Genomic DNA, 16421 nt, shown 5'->3' with positions numbered 1-16421 from the left:
GGGCCTGCAGCCTAACCAGGCAGAATCAGACCAAGAGATTTATATAGATGATTGCATCATGTTTGTGCAAGTTGTTGTGATCCAGGAATCGGGACAAAGAGAAGAGAAGAGAAGAGAAGAGAAGAGAAGAGAAGAGAAGAGAAGAGAAGAGAAGAGAAGAGAAGAGAAAGCTCTAACCATTATGAAACCTTGCACCCTGCAGCTCTCAGTTGACCTAAAGATTCCCACCTCCTAACCTCAGCCAATAGCAGTGGTGTTGACGAACCCTCCCGTGAGAGGAGGTTCTTTCTAGTTCACACAGCCTGGAGCTGGGCTGGGGCTGAATGAATGCTGGATCTCTCTCTCTCTCTCTCTCTCTCTCTCTCTCTTGCTCTCTCTCTCTCTCTCTCTCTCTCTCTCTCTCTCTCTCTCTCTCTCTCTCTCTCTCCCTCCTTCAGGTTTTGATTAAGAAAAGTAGGATTGCAAAAGCCTGTGAACTTTGTCTCTCTCAAGACATTTTTATGAGATCTAGTAGTAGCTTTTTCTACACACACACACACACACACACACACACACACACACACACACACACACAGGCAGAGGCGGCATGACTTTTAACACCAGCAGTATATTGTAGCCTGTGTCTTATCTGCAGATAGCGTTCAATCATTCTGATCAGTGGCAAGATATCTCAGAGATATTAGGTCATGCAAACATGAAAGACTACAGACTGTGAAGATTTAGGGTGCATGATTCAGAGTAATCTCTCTTTTGTCTGCATTCAAGAAAATAAGTCAGTTCAAAACTTCACCTGAGTGTGTGTCACAGAGCAAACAGTCACCGCTGGACTCTCACATTCACACCTACAAGCATTTTAGATGGGACTCATTCCCCTCAAACATTAGATTGGATGAAGTAGACATAAAGGAAGATAAAAGAAAACCTGGTAAAGGAATGTTTTGAAGAGATGTTTCTACTAAACACGTCTCTTCTTTGAGCCAAAACTGAAAAAATTCTTCTTGGATGGAATCAAACTGAAATGTGGAATACATACAAACATAAAACCCCCAAAAGGACACAACAGGAACATGAAAATCCTACATGAACTGCAGTGAAGTATCTGTACTGCAGTACTTCACACTTCTCCTCACTTGTAAGAAAAAAGGAAAACAAAGCACAGAATCAAGTAACATTAAAAATAGTGATTACAGTACAGCCATGGAAAAAAATATGACAAAAGAAACCGTTGTAAATGAAAAAGAACTGCTTCTGCTTAAAGAAACACAGATGAGGTGACAAAAATAACCCCAAACAGACTTTTTAACTATCCAGACTATTGCATCCAATAAGATAATGTCAACAAGAACTGCTGCTGCAAAAAGCATGAAAGAAAAAACAGACTCATGTCGAAATAGGTAGTAGTGATAACTGTGGTTGCATGCAAAAATGTATAATAAATGATAATAAATTGTGTTTTTTCAGTCCGAATTACTGTATAAGAGATTTTGTTTGGGGTATATTCAATTTATTTGTGTCTGTGCATGTGTATTAGAAGTGGAGACATGAAATTAGTCCAGTCTGCTTCTTCTTCTGTATGGACTGTTGGTGTGAATGTGAATGTGTGACCTTCAGTTTGTCAGACTTTGGATCCTGTCAAGCACCCTAAATTAGATAAACAATGGATAGATGGATATATATCATGACATTGAGTTAATGTAATGCTTGGCACATTTTGTAAACAATAAACTCCCTTTACTCAAAGGAATTATGTGTGAAGGGAATTAGGAAGTGGTGAATCTCCTCAGAGAAACTAATGGAGGTGTTGGTTTACGTGGCTGCTTCTACCGGCTTAACTCGACCGTGTTCCATGATAGAGGATGTCAGCAGGAGTACGAATTCAAACAAACATGTATTTTGTTGAGTGAAATTTCACAAAGAACACAACCGAGTCTTCCTCAGGGTAATACACCGAGCTTACATGTAAAGAGCTGTTTACACGCGTTGTTTCTGGAAAACACACTTTGTTTAATCTAGTTTAGAGTCATGTTACAACTGTGTTAAACACTCTTTGTGACGTTTATAATTAAAAGAAATCCGCAAATGATGCAGCCAGCAATTGAGGAGAGTGTGATACTTGGCTGTGTTTAGAAAATAAAAATGGCCCCCTCTTGTGTTGGTTCACTGTCATTCCAACATCTGTAGTTCACTCAAATAATGTCCACAAGCACATTGGAATCATAAAAAATAATGTTAACCCTTTCTTTATTACCATTGGAACAGTTTGATGAGTAGTTGCATTGTTTTACATTTTTATTCCTCAAAGACACAGAGAGGCAGAACTGCTTCAACTGAATAATTCAAATCACTGAATTGTCTCAAAGACTCAACAAATAAATTAGAAAATTCAACAGACAGAACAAAACCGATTGTTAAGGATTCTTATGATAAATCGAGGTTTGGAGTGGCTTAAATCCACAAATAACTGCTGTGTTGCATTAAAAGTTCAGTATTAACTATTACACACGTGGGTCAGTGTAATTGTAGTTTATGATGGAGTAAAATGTCAATTTTCTTATACTGAAAATTTTAAACAAATGCAATCAACCAGATGATTTTTTCTTCTAAACAATTAACTAGTCCTTTGACTAATTTATTAAATAACTTGCAGTAAAGCTCTGTTCACAGACGTGAGTTTGTAAAAATGCTACATCTGTCAGTAACTGGAAAAAAGTAACATCCACATGTTTTCAAAGGAGGATAACAGACTGCACTGCTTCACACTCAGTAGCTACTTATAGGTTAATGCTGGACGTCTTTATGTTTTGCATATTACAAGATAATTGTTAACAGCTGCTGGGATCCATAATTTATCTCATGTTTAATCGATTTGATCGAACAAAAAAAAATACTAGTAGGAAATGAGCTGCAGATTTATCCTGCTGCTGCATGTCCCCTGCAGCTCTCTGTTGCCCCCCAGAGGAGGCCTGGCCCAGTCTTTATGAGAGCTTTGAGATCAAATCAAGCAGTTGGTCACCAAAGTTGAATTAAAACATTTATCCTCATCCTACCCTTATCTCTCCTATAATGTAAGGATTGATCACGATGAAATGCTGAAAAATGGTGAGTCTCTTCAAATTAAAGCTACAGAGTTAAAGTTGAATTCGTTAATAAACTATTGTAAAAAACACTTGGCTAAACTAACATTCAAGGTGTCAGTGTCACTGACTATACAGTTGCTGTATATCCAACATGGCTGACAGGTAGTTCAGCAATGAAACTGTTAATGTCAACATAAATATGATCAATCTATCATGGCTTAACAGCTCCTGCCGTACACTGAGGATTGTAAAAATTAACAAACATTAACATGCATAGAGAAAGAAAAACAAACAACAAACTTTAAAAACAGGCTGTCCAGATTGTTGAGATTCAACTCGGTGTAGCGAGCAGTGCAGCTTCTGGAGCCTCAGTCTGTATTCAACAGATAAACTAAAAGTCCCTGAAACGTCGCCTCATTTTGGAAAAACAGATGAACATCGCAAAACACGTAATCATCACAATCACACGATCGCCACGACAAGAATACATTTAGATCCACATGATCGTGTGTTTGGATCCGCTTTTCTCTGCATAAAGAGAAAAAAGTTTGATTGTTCTCAGAAAACTCCTTTGTGCAAGTTCGTGCCTTTGAAATGCTCAGACATCTGTATGACTATCTCCAACAGACAGCCTTAATAAAAGTAAAAAAAATAATAATAAAAAAAAGTCCCTTGGGTTTATTTTGCCCACACGAATCATCTTGTACCATACATTTGCTACAACGTTCCGATGAAACAGTCAGTCCAGTCTGAGAGAAGGCGCACGGCGTGACACTGAAATCAAGTCTGAGATCGTTTCTCCAGGCAGCATCTGTCTCTCTGACCTCTTGGCCCTTCGACCCCGCCGGCGCACCGCGGCCACGCCTGCGCCGCGTCAGAGTTCATCCCTGTAGGCGGCCGACAGCATCTCGGGCGCCGGCGCAGCCCCTTTCAGGGTCTTGTGGGAGCCCCTCCAGTCGGTCCTGACCGAGTCGTCGTCCCACAGGGTCGACGTCTCCGTGTCGCTCACCCACTGGGGGTCGCCGGCGTAGTGGCACGGCTGCACCAGGAGGGGGCGCGTGCTGAAGGCCTGCAGGTTCCTGTTGGGAAAGTGGGACATGTAGTCCTCACTGCAGAGAGAGAAGTGGAGGGTTTACGTTGATTTACATCACGCAATGCTCTAATCACAAAAAAATAAATAAAAAAATACATTTTTTTATCTCTTGAGTAGAGTCAAGATTCCTGAGTGCTGGATAGAAACTCCACTAAAGATGAAACACGCTGACATATTTTGCTTTTCAGCCCAAAAAGTAATCATAAATTCTATTTGGTTTATCTGGAACACACTGCTTTGACAATAGATCGGGGACAGAAGCAGAGTTCAGCTACTCTTAGCATGAGGGGCGACAGAAGGACCCGGGCGTGGGGCGCAGGCTCGGCGCATTCTTAGTGGTGTAGTCAAGCATATCAAATTAGAATCACAGAGGTGAGAGACACACACAGAGAAAACAGAGAAAGTGGGCTGGCTTTAAGCCAGTTTTCCACACATGATGGAGCACAGAGACGCTGCCAAGCCTTCTGGTCTGCAGATCTCTCTGCACAAGGTGCGTTTCGTTTCTTACAGTTGTGGAGCCCAGAACCGTTTGCCGGTGTGGCAGTGATGTAGGTCTTGGGGTATAAAAATTTGAAATGAAATAAAAGGTCTCCTCCATGAAATGAGCCAATATTTCACAACCCACAGCAAAAATGATCAAAAATTACACAGAGGCCTACAACGACATTCTCTGAACTAAAGGATTTTCAAAATAAAAGAGGCTTCATTGGAGGACGAGGACAAATGGAAACAGTTGTGAACCTTTTCAGAAAGTTTTGTGCAAAAAAAAAAAAAATCCTTCCTGTTGCTGTTTTTAAGAAGGTTTGTTCTTCATTAAAGAAGAAAAGGACTTCAGGATTTTGGGGGGAAAAAAGCAGCTGAGTGCAGGACTGAGTAACACTGCTGACGCCGCTGAAACGCAAACGTGCTCAAAAACACACGACAGTGTTTAGAAAGTAAATAGTTAATGACAAAAATTTGCATGATACCATCAAGCTAAAAATGCAGCTAAAGCATCGTATAAAGGACTGGTATCAGGCTGTAAAACGAACTGATGGAAAGTTAAAATTCTGCAGAAATGAAGACCTGATGGTGGCACTAAATCAGACGACCATGGATCACTGGAATGATGTCGAGACAGACACGAATGTGTCGTCCAGATTTCATGGCAAGCGTTCACGAAGCTATCAAAGCATTTTAAGAAGCTTCGACAAAAATATAAGCCTCAAAAAGAAAAGGAGAAGATCATTTGGATTAATCGTCTGGAAACTGTCTTTGTATAATATTACAGCCAATATTTCCAGCAGAAGTCTGAGATCGGTGTCTTTCAAAGCCCAACATTTATTCAGCTCTGCTCTTGGCTTACTAACACGACAATATCCACTTTGACTCTTTACGCCATCAGAAGAAATGTGTAGGATTAGTGGAAATTTCAGGTGAATTATATAGTTTTTTTATACTTTTGTCATGAGAGAAGGGGGAGCAATAGACGGATCAACTCTTGGCTTCACTTTAAACTCATGAATTCACACTCATGGATGAAGAACAATGAAGCGATGCGTCTGCTGCAGCTTCACATGAAATCCAGCAACATTTGAGTCCGAGTGGGCGCAGCGTGCTGACCTACCAATGCTGCAGTGCGTGCTGCTAAACAGCAAGAGTGGCTGAAAATGTCAAAAGAATTGTATTTTTAAGTCCAACGAAAGTCTGCAACAATCAAATCAAAATCCCCGCCGAATGTTTAAGTGTGTGCTTAAAAAAAGTGCCAGTCTACAAACCGAAACAACCAATTCCAGACATATACACTGCAATGAAGCTCAAAAATAAGAAGGAGAGCAAAGCAAATTATTTTCAGCTTGACACGCGCTCCATAATAAAGTCGCCTCTTTTGGAAAAACAAAACCACGGTTCAAAAAAACTAAAGGTCTTTAATCTACAATAACAACACATAAGTTAGCTGAACCTAAACATAAAGCATGAGCATTCAACTTTAGACAGCTTCTTCCTAAGAGTGTTTTTAGCAATTATGAGGTCCGTATTTAGCTTTATATGGACATTACAGGGCTGGAAGTTGTTTTGGGAAATCAGAGCTTATAGACTTTCTTCAAAGAATTTTCGAGGGTTTCCAAACAAGAGAACATTGGGAGTCACTGGCTTTGTGTACATATAAGCCTGTTTAAGAGCAGGAACGAAGCACATTTCTGTTGGTACTGTCGTTTTCATACGTACTTTGGATGCTTGTCGTACATGATGGGGAGGAATTCATCAACAGGCAGCATCTTGGAGAGCGGCTCAGCGTTGAGCAGCTTCTGGGCTCCCTGCAGGGAGATGATGTAGGACAGAGTCCAGTACGAGTAGTCGGCCACCACCAGGTTCCGCACGTGCTCCACCGGCTCCTCATTCCCTGGGTTCACCTGCTTCCTGCCCAAATAGCTGCAGCAACACAAAGATCGTGTGAATAACAAAAATATGTACATTTTAATTGAAACTATTTTCTGCTTCACTTGGAGTGAATGTCCAACAGCAGAGACAAAACGGGTTTGACATGTGTCTGAAGTTTGGACTCAGTGATGAGAATGTGAATTTAAATGAAACCACACAATCGCACACACACACACACACACACACACACACACACACACACACACACACACACACACACACACACACACACACACACACACACACACACACACACAAGCTGAGAAGAAAGAATTTGCACCCTGAGGCCATTCAACCCAGTGAAGAAGCTGTGTGATTTACTGCGTTTCCAGAAGTGGGTGTTTTATCCCCTCAACACACCTGGGGATAAAGCATTTTCATTCACTTATTGAAAGAGGTGAATAAGAGCTTTTATCAGCTGCACATCAGGATCAACTGTACTGACACCACAGTTTGACGTGAGGTAGTGAAATTTTGGTGAAATCCTGTACTTTCAAACTATGAGCAGGTGATGTCAAAACATTTTTTGAGAACTGATTTGTTCCGTCTTACATGATGTCCCAGTCCAACTCCACCTGCTCCACGTCCTCCATCAGTCTGGTCAGGCGGCGCTTGAAGTTGGCCTGGAAGCGAACGTCGTCTTCAAAGATGACCGCCTTTTCCAGCTGCATGTCCACCATCTGAGGGTTCAGGAGGAAACAGTCATACACACTTTTAAACTGTTTTACAAATGAGAGCGCATCATGACAAATCCCACGTTATGCGTCACTACTGAGTGATGAATGCTCATGATGATGAAGAGCCACGAACCTCCTTCCAGATGAAATAGTGGCTGAGGAAGCAGCCCACTTCTCCTTTAGTCAGAGTGCGTCCAGAAAAAGGGTCGTAGTAGCCTGGCAGCAAGTCAACACCCAAAATCTTAATGTCACTGCTGTTCAGCGCACTGCAAGAACACGGACACACAAAAACGCACAGTGGTTAGAATGTAGTAAAATCCTGTACAACAATATAACATGAAGTATTCTTAATCCCAGTGCCCAACATAAAAAAAAAGCTTATTTACTCCAGCTCCCAAAAAAGAAAACTGTTTTTGTGCTAACAAATAAAGTATACTTAGCTTCATTTAGAATCAGTTTCAAATGAAATCTGAATGCAGTTTTGAATACGGTAGAATTAGCACATGTAAAAACAACACCAATAAAACAGAGGAAGCAGGAATAAGACATACACTGCATTTAAATGCCACATATAGTAACTGAAAGTAAATGTACAAACAAAAGAATGCCTAAATCTATGTTTACAAGTATCACCAAGGCATAAAAACAGTGTGGTAAATGTGTGGTACTCAAGTAATTACATTATGGGATGGAAAAAAAAAAACTATGCTTGCTTTCCATATTGCTATGAAAATACTTAAAATTCTGATTTGACAACATAATTTTTTTTTTCCAAGCATAAACTCACTTTCCGTCGACAGCGTCGACCACCTTGACATCAATCTCCAGCTCGTTCAGAGAGAACAGCATCCTGTCTCTTCGGTCAGGACGGCGCCGCAGGTTTATCAGATATATCTGAAGAGAAAGAAAGAAAGAATTATGTGAAATATTTATTAAAGCTTTCAGGACTTCAAGTTTAACATCAACTCTGGGATTTCTTAAATTAAATCCATCATGAAAAACACTTTACAGTATGAACAACGGCAATGGAAAGAAGTTAAGATCAAACTTTGGTTTCAAGCAAATTGTTTCACAAACAATGTTCAAACTCTTAAATGCATGAATGGAAATTCAGTTTGAAAACAGGTTCCTCAGCAACAACCAGCAGCACAAATCAATCAATGCGACCCTCTGTGAACGAGCACTTCATACTGTCCAAATTGTAAAAACTTTGATATTTCTTGGGATATTTCCTTCAGGAAGCCACCACCGGGCGTTAGAACGTTTGTCAAAGCAAAAACGGCAAAGAGGAAAGTAATTACAACAAACAATGGAGGCGGAGAAAGAGATAATACGGACGCCTGAAAACAACACCATGGTTTCAAATCTGGCTTTGAAGGAATGAAATGTGTTGAAAAACTGAGGTTGAACTATAGTAATAACTTGAATACTTTTAATGCTTTCATCTTTTTAAGTTCTAAAATGTAATGCGAGTTCATGATGGGGAAAAAAAGGCACACTGAGAAGAGAGAAAGTCCACAAAATAAAAGAATGCTTCTCACCTCGTCAAATCCCATCAGGTCTCTCTGCTTGGGGAACATGTGGACGAAGCGGGACGGCTGCATGGGGGGGCCATCGACTTTTCGAGCAGGCGTGGGGAGAAATCAACACAAATCAACACAACATGAACACGTGCAGGCGTCGGCTGCAGAAAACGTTCATAAATGTGCAGTTTGTTTCTCTGTACTTACTCATGGACTCAAGGTGGACGTGGACAAAGTTGAGGTGGTCATCTTCTATGGTTTGGTGAGGCTTGGCGGGGACGTTCAGGTAGCCGTAGCGTTCCTTGTTGCACAGATACATCTGGATCTCTGAGCAGAGAGAGACCGCAAATATGAAACACCACATGGACGCCCGATCATCGACAGACAGAACACACACCCGCAGCCCGGCAGGAGAAGGCAAAGATGATAATGTCGTCATAAGGCCAGGAGTAGTCGTCATGAGGGGGGAAGAAAGCCAGTTTCTTCATGCCCTCCTTCCTCAGATCCAGCAGCACAGTGCTGTGAACCATCGGCACCGGGAAGCAGCCCAGTCTGTGGCGGTGACGGGTGGGAAAGTACTCCGCTGTGCGGCGGTAATATCCCTGACAAGACACACACAGAAAAAAAAACACCTTTAAGAAGCTTCTGTTGTGTTTTCTGCTCAATTACAATTTTTATCCTGCACTTCCAGCAGAAGACGACTCCTTCATGCTTCAGAAGCCTGGCTCACCTGTGGAGTGATTCCACACCAGTAGTTGGAGTAGGCGCCCTGAGAGTCCAACATGGGAGCGATGACTGACTTGTTTTCAGCTATCATCAAGTTGAGAGTGTCTGGGTTTGTGAGGATATTGTCTGTGTCAGCGTACTGAAACAGAGAAGACAATAGAAAGAAATCAGAGCTTGAGAGGGATTGCGGAGTCTTTTCTCAACAGAACAATGGCCGCCGGAAACAAATGAAAAGACGGGACCATTTTCATCTTCTGAATGAAGAAAGTCATTGATGTGAATCTCACACTGCTGTCACAAGAGAGGCTGTGTTGTAACGTACCAAGATGTAGTCAGCCCAGCGTTTCCTGGCGAAGTTGAGTGCCGCCTGCTTCAGCTTCATCACGTATTCATATCTGCTGTTGGGCCAGTGCTTAGGACCCAGCTCTCCCGCGTAGGATCTAAGAGACAACACAGATATCAATCAAGCACTCCATTATCTCACATCTTAAAACCTATAACTGAGTTAGGCTGCATTATTTCTGAAGGGAGATGCATTTCTTAAAATGATATAATCTCCACTAAAGCTTGCAGACCACAACGCAGACCACATTTCTCTAAATACAGAAACAATATGTTGTATAAAAAATGCACAAAAATAGACGCAAAAGCATAATTGTTCTGATGCTCGGACATGTCACCAATCCACAAGATGACGTTTTAAAAAAATACATCATATAAGCTTGATGTAACCGTGCAAACAATTCTAAGACAGATATGTGGAATGTGTAGAATTACGGACTAACAGTCGTTAGTCGTAGCTGAGTTCAGTCACACTGAATAATTGAGAGGAGCACATTATCTCCACTGATGATCCCCCCAGATCAAGCGGAGACTTGCTGCATCGTTCCTCACTTCGCAGAGATCATTTGCATTTTTTGTGCTGAATCATAGTCAACACATGATCTGCAAACTTTTTAAACCACTTTTGTTGAATTCAATTCACGTTTCTATAAAATCCAGCTCTCAGTTGGGCAGATCCATTGAAAAGACAGCATAATGATCTGTGAAAAACCAGTTTCAGAATGCATGCTGCAGATATGTGCTTGTGAATAAACATCCACTGCATAACCGAGGACTTAAATCATTTTGTCAACACTAAAGCACAACTTCTAAGGATCTCTGTGGTCCTGAAATAGGTTAGAAAAATATTTCACTGGAGTTTTTTCTTTCATATGGGAGCACCTACTGAAGAGTGCTGGGTCAGTTTGGCTCGTATCTTCATTTAATCTCTTGCATCAGGACAGTTTATCCAGATCAAACCCGCAAAATGTTGGACTAGATAGAGTCTGTTGAATTACTGGACTTACATGGGTTTATCCATTGGTCTCCACTCAACGTAATGGTAATATTTCTGCATGACAGTCAGCCACTCTTTCAGGATGGCGGTGGTGTTGTCTGAGTTGTGATCGGTGGCCGCCCTGGGAGAAACAGAAAACAAAATGTTAAAGCGATCAAAACTAATCAACCTCTTTCCAACAACTTATACTTATGAAATGCTACAGTACTAAGTAACTGAGCACAAAGATTAAAAGATGTAATTAACTTTGACTTTTTAGCCAACAAGAGAACAGAAGCATAGAAAACCCACCAGCTGCTCCTGGAATTGTGATGTTTACTCACTTTAGTTGACCCTAACATGCCGTTTAACATACCACATGTTTGTGTGATTGAGCTGCTACTCTGTTCTGCACTTTTTGAAGGCAACTCTCGATTTCATGTTGGCATTAGACAATTTTTTTTTTACTTACAAAGAAGAGCTGGTTATCCAGCAGTCAGTGGAAGATCATTTCAATTAAACATGCAGTAAATTTGAACTGTTTCAATGAGTTTTCTTTAAAAGTGTGACTCATTTAAAGCTGTTCTTCAGGTGAAGCAGTCAAAGGCCTTGAGTGGTAACCTGTCAGCAGCGGGATTCAAACCCCTGCTTTGACTCTGAGCTTGGGGACCCATCTGTGTACAATGTGCATGTTCTCCCTGTGTCTGTGTTACTCCAGTTCCTTCCCACAGTTCTAAAGCATGCATCTGAGGTTAACTGGTGATTTTAAATTGCCTTTGGGTGTAAATGTTGTTGTTAGTCTTTATGTATTCACATATTTAGCTGGAATCTGCCCGAGTTGGATAAAGCAGTATAGAAGATAAAAATGTTGTTTGACATTAATGGAAAGCTATATCCACTGGTCTTCCATATGACAAGCAAAGTAGATAATAAATTATATATAACACATACAGAAATAGGTGAACTAATGATAGATAAATAATACAAAAGATAAACATCAAAAATAGATCCATTTACAATTTACAAATAATTAGATAGACATACACAATAGGAATCCAAGTACAGAAAGGAGAATCGTGACCTCAAGCAGAATCTTGTGTATCGATTTCCTGCATTTCATTTCAAGTGGGATCAGTCTCACTTCATGACACATCACAGAGGAACGGTCCGCTGAAATCACACCAGGGCCGCTCAGATTGAAGTCTTGCGTTTATACATACAAGTTTAGTGAATTTAGAAGTTATAAAGAGGCTCCAAAAGTATGAGATAAACTCCTAAAAAAAAGGGGGGAAAAAATGCAAAGCAGTGCTCTCTGGGTAGAGGGGCGCACAGGGCGCAGGGGAGGGGGCGCACACCGCCGCTTTCACAAACTCATTTAAATGCCATTGACCTTTTGAACGGCTGCTATAGCGGGATAAAAAGGGGGACAACAGACTGCCGGGGCATGCAGGCAGGCAAGAAACCCACCACAGCGAGATGCGGTCTTTGGGGTAGTCGAGTCTCTCCAGAGCTCCGAGGTAGTAGGGCAGGGAGTGCGCGGCGTTCCGGGCTATGATGGCGATAACCACGGTGGGAGGCTGCATTTTCGACTCCTCCGGGAACTTTTCCTCCGAAAAGTAGCAGCCAGCCCGGGAAAACGAGGCCAAGGCGAGGAGAAAGTGGAGCAACATGGCTGTGGAGGACTGTGCGCACAAAAAAAAAAAAAAAAAAAAAGACTCAGAGAGTCCACGGAGCTCGAGCGCGTCGCCTCCGTCCGCGTCAGCAGTCCGGGAGGAAGAGAAGGGCTTTTCCCAGTTCCTCTGCCCCCCTCGCTCCACGAACAGCCTGTTTTTCCTCCAACAACTAATCCAGCCCATATCCTACACTGCTACGATTCATCTTCCGGATTTAGATTTAGATTCGATTTGAAAAAAAAAAGAAAGAAAAGAAAAGGAGGCGTGATTTGAAGTGCTTGTGTAGAAATGGACTACTGAGCCAAGTTTTGATCACAGGGGAAGAAAGCAGGAAATATCCCATCAGCAAACCACATCAGGATTAATCCAACAATAAAAAGTTACAAGAGAACACATAAAAAGCTTAACTGCATCCATAAATAATGTCTAAATCTTCAGTAAAAACAGAAATGCTGATGAAACTGCAGTTCTAGTGCACATCTAGTGTCCAACTCACTAAAACTGCTCAAGGAATTACAGACGTCTTGTCGCCTGGTGGTGTAGTGATTAGCTCTGGCCTTACAGTGAGAAGACCCCTGGTCCGAGTCTGGATGGACTTTGCATATTCTCCCTGTCTAAGCATTGGCACGTTTCTTCTGACAGTTCAAGCATCTATAGGTCCATCATGACTCTAAAATGAAGCAGTGTGTTGAGGTTCAGTGTGCTGAGCTCCCTGTCTTCATCCAGTCAGCTGGGGTTTCTCCAGCACCCCCAGTGGGGAAAGACTGCATGGACTTACCTGTATGCTCACAGTCCAGTCCTCAGACAAAGTATAAAACACATTTTTTTGTAGAATTTATTTTGTGAATAAATGTCCATTTTAATGAAGTATACGATAAATTAAAGTAGTTACTACATATCACTCCAAATCGCGGAAATATTTGTATCCATTTTCCATTTTAAAAGGAGCAATGTAGAGCACGCTGTAAATCGTACTTAAAAATGAGCAAGGTTCCTTATTTTAATATGCTCACTAAAATACAAATACCCCAAAATTCACCTTGATTCCAGTTAACAGATGAGTGAATGACTTAGTGAAGAAAGTATTTTATTTTCATCAAATAAAAACAAATAAACAAATGTGACATGTCTGAAAAGGAGTCCTAGCAGTGTCCCTTTTATTCCTACGTAGATGAAACAATTCCATTATTTGAGGATATCTTTAGCAGATCAAGTTGTAAAGAGATCCTGCAGTTTATCTGAATCAATCGTTTTCTGTCACTTCTCAGTCTCACCAGCAGGGGGCGCTTTTGATTCAGGAGAAGGATCCTCATTCAGGCTCGCCCTGAGGCCTCTGATCTGATCTTCTGGTTTTTGGAATATAGCTCATTTAGTTTTTATCAAACGCTGCACTTAAGCACGATTACGAGGTTAATTTAACGCACCTGAAGGAACCACTCAGCATAATTACCCTGCTGCTTAATAATACACCTTTAATGTGACATCCTCATATTTCTGCCATACCTTTATCAAAGTATTTCACATCCAGGATGATAAGGGTGATGATAACTTCTCCCTCTACTTAATCACCATGTCGTCACCCTTTTTACCTCTGCTGCTGTCGAAGCTTCATAAAGATAATATCATCTCGCACTGAGTTTGGGGGTTTTTTTGGACTCAGGCACTGCTTCAGCCACCAGGGGTTGGAGGCCTTCACATTAACCCATTTAGCAAGTTATCATGTTGTTCAAAACTATCAGGAGGTATTCCAGTTTAAGGCTCTGACTTCTTTCTCAGCTGGTTCCATTTTCAAATTCAGCTCAACGCACAAGTGAAATTCAAGATCAGGAGTCGAGCTGGAAAAAGCAGGCTGCAAAAAAAAAAGGGGAGTGATGGGAACAGAGGAAAGAGAATGAAAACAGAGGGTGCAAAATAATAAGCAAAGTGGTATATAATGAATTTTGAGCCTTTTGGCGGGCTTTGTGAATGAGCGAAGGCAGTCAAGGCTGACAATGGCGGCCTTGGGTTAAAGGGGCCGTTTGTGTGGACAGGTCAACAGGGTTGAGGGTCAAATCTCTGCTATTCATGACACCCCGAGTGTTGCCACGCTCACACGCAAACACACACACCCGCGCGCACCCATAGACGTATGTCAGGGGCACTTTCTCAGCGCTTGCGGCTGCAGCTGATCTGGGAAGGTTCAACCTCGGGCGCGCTAACTTTTCACTGCGAGGTCAAGGGTGGGGACGGTGTTTGTGTGTGGGGGTGTGCGAACCGGGGTCAGAGGGAGAAGGAAGGAGAGCGAAAAAAGACAAAAAGGAAACCCTGCATTGTTTTGACCAGATCGTGGCTGCAGAGAAAACGGACGGAGCATGTGCGCAGCTTTACTTCACTCATTTCAAGTTTAATAAAACCCAACTTCATCAAGAAAAAGCACCTTTCGTTTTTTATTGCAGAGACACAAAAGTGTAACGGCCTCTGCCTCCAGTGCGCCGGAATGACAGAAGAAATGTCAGAGGGACGTAAACGTTTTTGCTTTTTCTGAAATCCTGGAGAACTGGCCCCTAAAGCATAGTGGGGGGTCTATCGGGGGCCCACAACTCATGCATCTGTACACTCACACAAACCCAAGTCCCAGCAGCCACTGAGCCACCAATCTCTCTTTCATCTGTTCTCCACCCGCTCAGAGCGCTTCAGTCCGAGTGAGAGAATGAGCGGCTGTAGGTTAGGATGTGACGGATCCAGAGTGTTTCTTGTCTTTGTGTTTATGTGTTTGGGACCGGGGCTGGTGGGCAAAAGCAGAGAGTGGTGACATTCTCACAAGCTTCCGGGACCTTTATTGCCGTGGCGATAATCAATAGCGTTCCCACAGAGACGTCTTTTGGCTGGGCAGGTCAATACCTGTCACTCAGGGTCTGAGTCGTGGCACATACCCTCTTACTCAGCAGCTCCGGCAGCCCGCCCCCAGCCTCCCCATGTCATCCTGCATGTATCTCAGGGGTGTAATGTTTTCACAAATCAAGGACCTGTGTGTTTCATATTACTGTGTATAATAGTCCCTGTAGAGCAGCTGCTGAAATAATGGTCTGAATGTTTAACCTGTTAAATTTAAGTTTTGGTCGGCTTGTAATGAATTGATACCAAGAAAACCTGAACAAGCCACATTAAAAAGGCTAAATTAAACATTTTTTTTGGAAGTTTTTCTTGATAAACACAGTTTTATGGACATGTTCTGCAAATCCATCCAAAGCTCAATCCCCCTAGAACCAGATTTAATCATCTTTTGATTCTGAAAATCAACTCTTTCCAGACTGTTTTTAATTATGTAGAATTTTCACTTTAGTTTCAAACAATCCAGAGTGTGATTCGTGAAAAAGATAAAGGAAAGATAAATGAGTTAAAACACATGCACATGGCCTTCACATACTGTAGCTGTATTTATAAGAATGGAGATGAAAATGACAGGATGGGCTGCATTTTTAAGCCTGGCTTCACCTGGCTTCCACTTTCCTCTGATCATGTTTTTGTTGCCTGTGGATTTGCTGTGAATAAAAATAATCTGTTGTAAAATTGCTTCCACCAAAATATGAATGACTTTCACCCTGCAGATAAACATGTAAGCGTGTTTACTTTCAGAAGGAGATCGACCCCGTCTATAATAAAAACTCTTCAGCTGAAGAGGGGATACAAGAACCTGAGGAGGGAAGATGCTACCATCCACTTTCCACAACTCACACCCCGAAAAACAATCAGGCATGTTTTTAGGCTACTTAACAGCTGATTTGAGTTGTTGTTTTTCTTAATCCATGCTGTTTTTTCTATTTTAAAAGCTCCAGCACGTCAAGGTTTGTTTGATCAAACAGTAAACGCATGAGATGTGGTTTGAATTGGAATCACAATTTGACACAAACATTGAAGCAGTGCACGGCAAAAC

General features: G+C 41.8%; 1 protein-coding gene across 1 annotated transcript; it reads right to left on the bottom strand.

Annotated features, from left to right (window-relative positions):
• Positions 1-2233: 2233 nt before the first annotated feature.
• LOC115383488 (procollagen galactosyltransferase 2-like) lies at positions 2234-12568 on the bottom strand. The gene is made up of 12 exons (XM_030085678.1): positions 12303-12568; positions 10867-10977; positions 9840-9957; positions 9522-9656; positions 9189-9393; positions 8999-9118; positions 8810-8886; positions 8056-8162; positions 7402-7534; positions 7144-7271; positions 6379-6582; positions 2234-4186 (listed from the first exon to the last, which is right to left on the bottom strand). The coding sequence occupies exons 1-12, from the start codon at positions 12503-12505 to the stop codon at positions 3952-3954; spliced, it is 1776 nt and encodes a 591-aa protein (XP_029941538.1). The 5' UTR covers positions 12506-12568; the 3' UTR covers positions 2234-3951.
• Between the last annotated feature and the right edge of the window lie 3853 nt (positions 12569-16421).

Source organism: Salarias fasciatus (genome assembly GCF_902148845.1).
Source record: "Salarias fasciatus chromosome 7 unlocalized genomic scaffold, fSalaFa1.1 super_scaffold_4, whole genome shotgun sequence".
NCBI lineage: Eukaryota > Metazoa > Chordata > Actinopteri > Blenniiformes > Blenniidae > Salarias > Salarias fasciatus.
Note: the sequence above shows the minus strand (reverse complement) of the source record. Positions and strands in the feature narration are given on the sequence as shown.

Bases quoted from the DNA above. Each gene is read 5' to 3' on its own strand.
- LOC115383488 (XM_030085678.1), bottom strand. From the start codon at position 12,505: ATGTTGCTCCACTTTCTCCTCGCCTTGGCCTCGTTTTCCCGGGCTGGC. The intron at 9,657-9,839 runs GTACGTTACAAC...TCTCTGTTTCAG, and splicing joins GCTGGGCTGACTACATCTTG to TACGCTGACACAGACAATAT. The intron at 7,535-8,055 runs GTGAGTTTATGC...GTGTTCTTGCAG, and splicing joins GTCGACGCTGTCGACGGAAA to TGCGCTGAACAGCAGTGACA.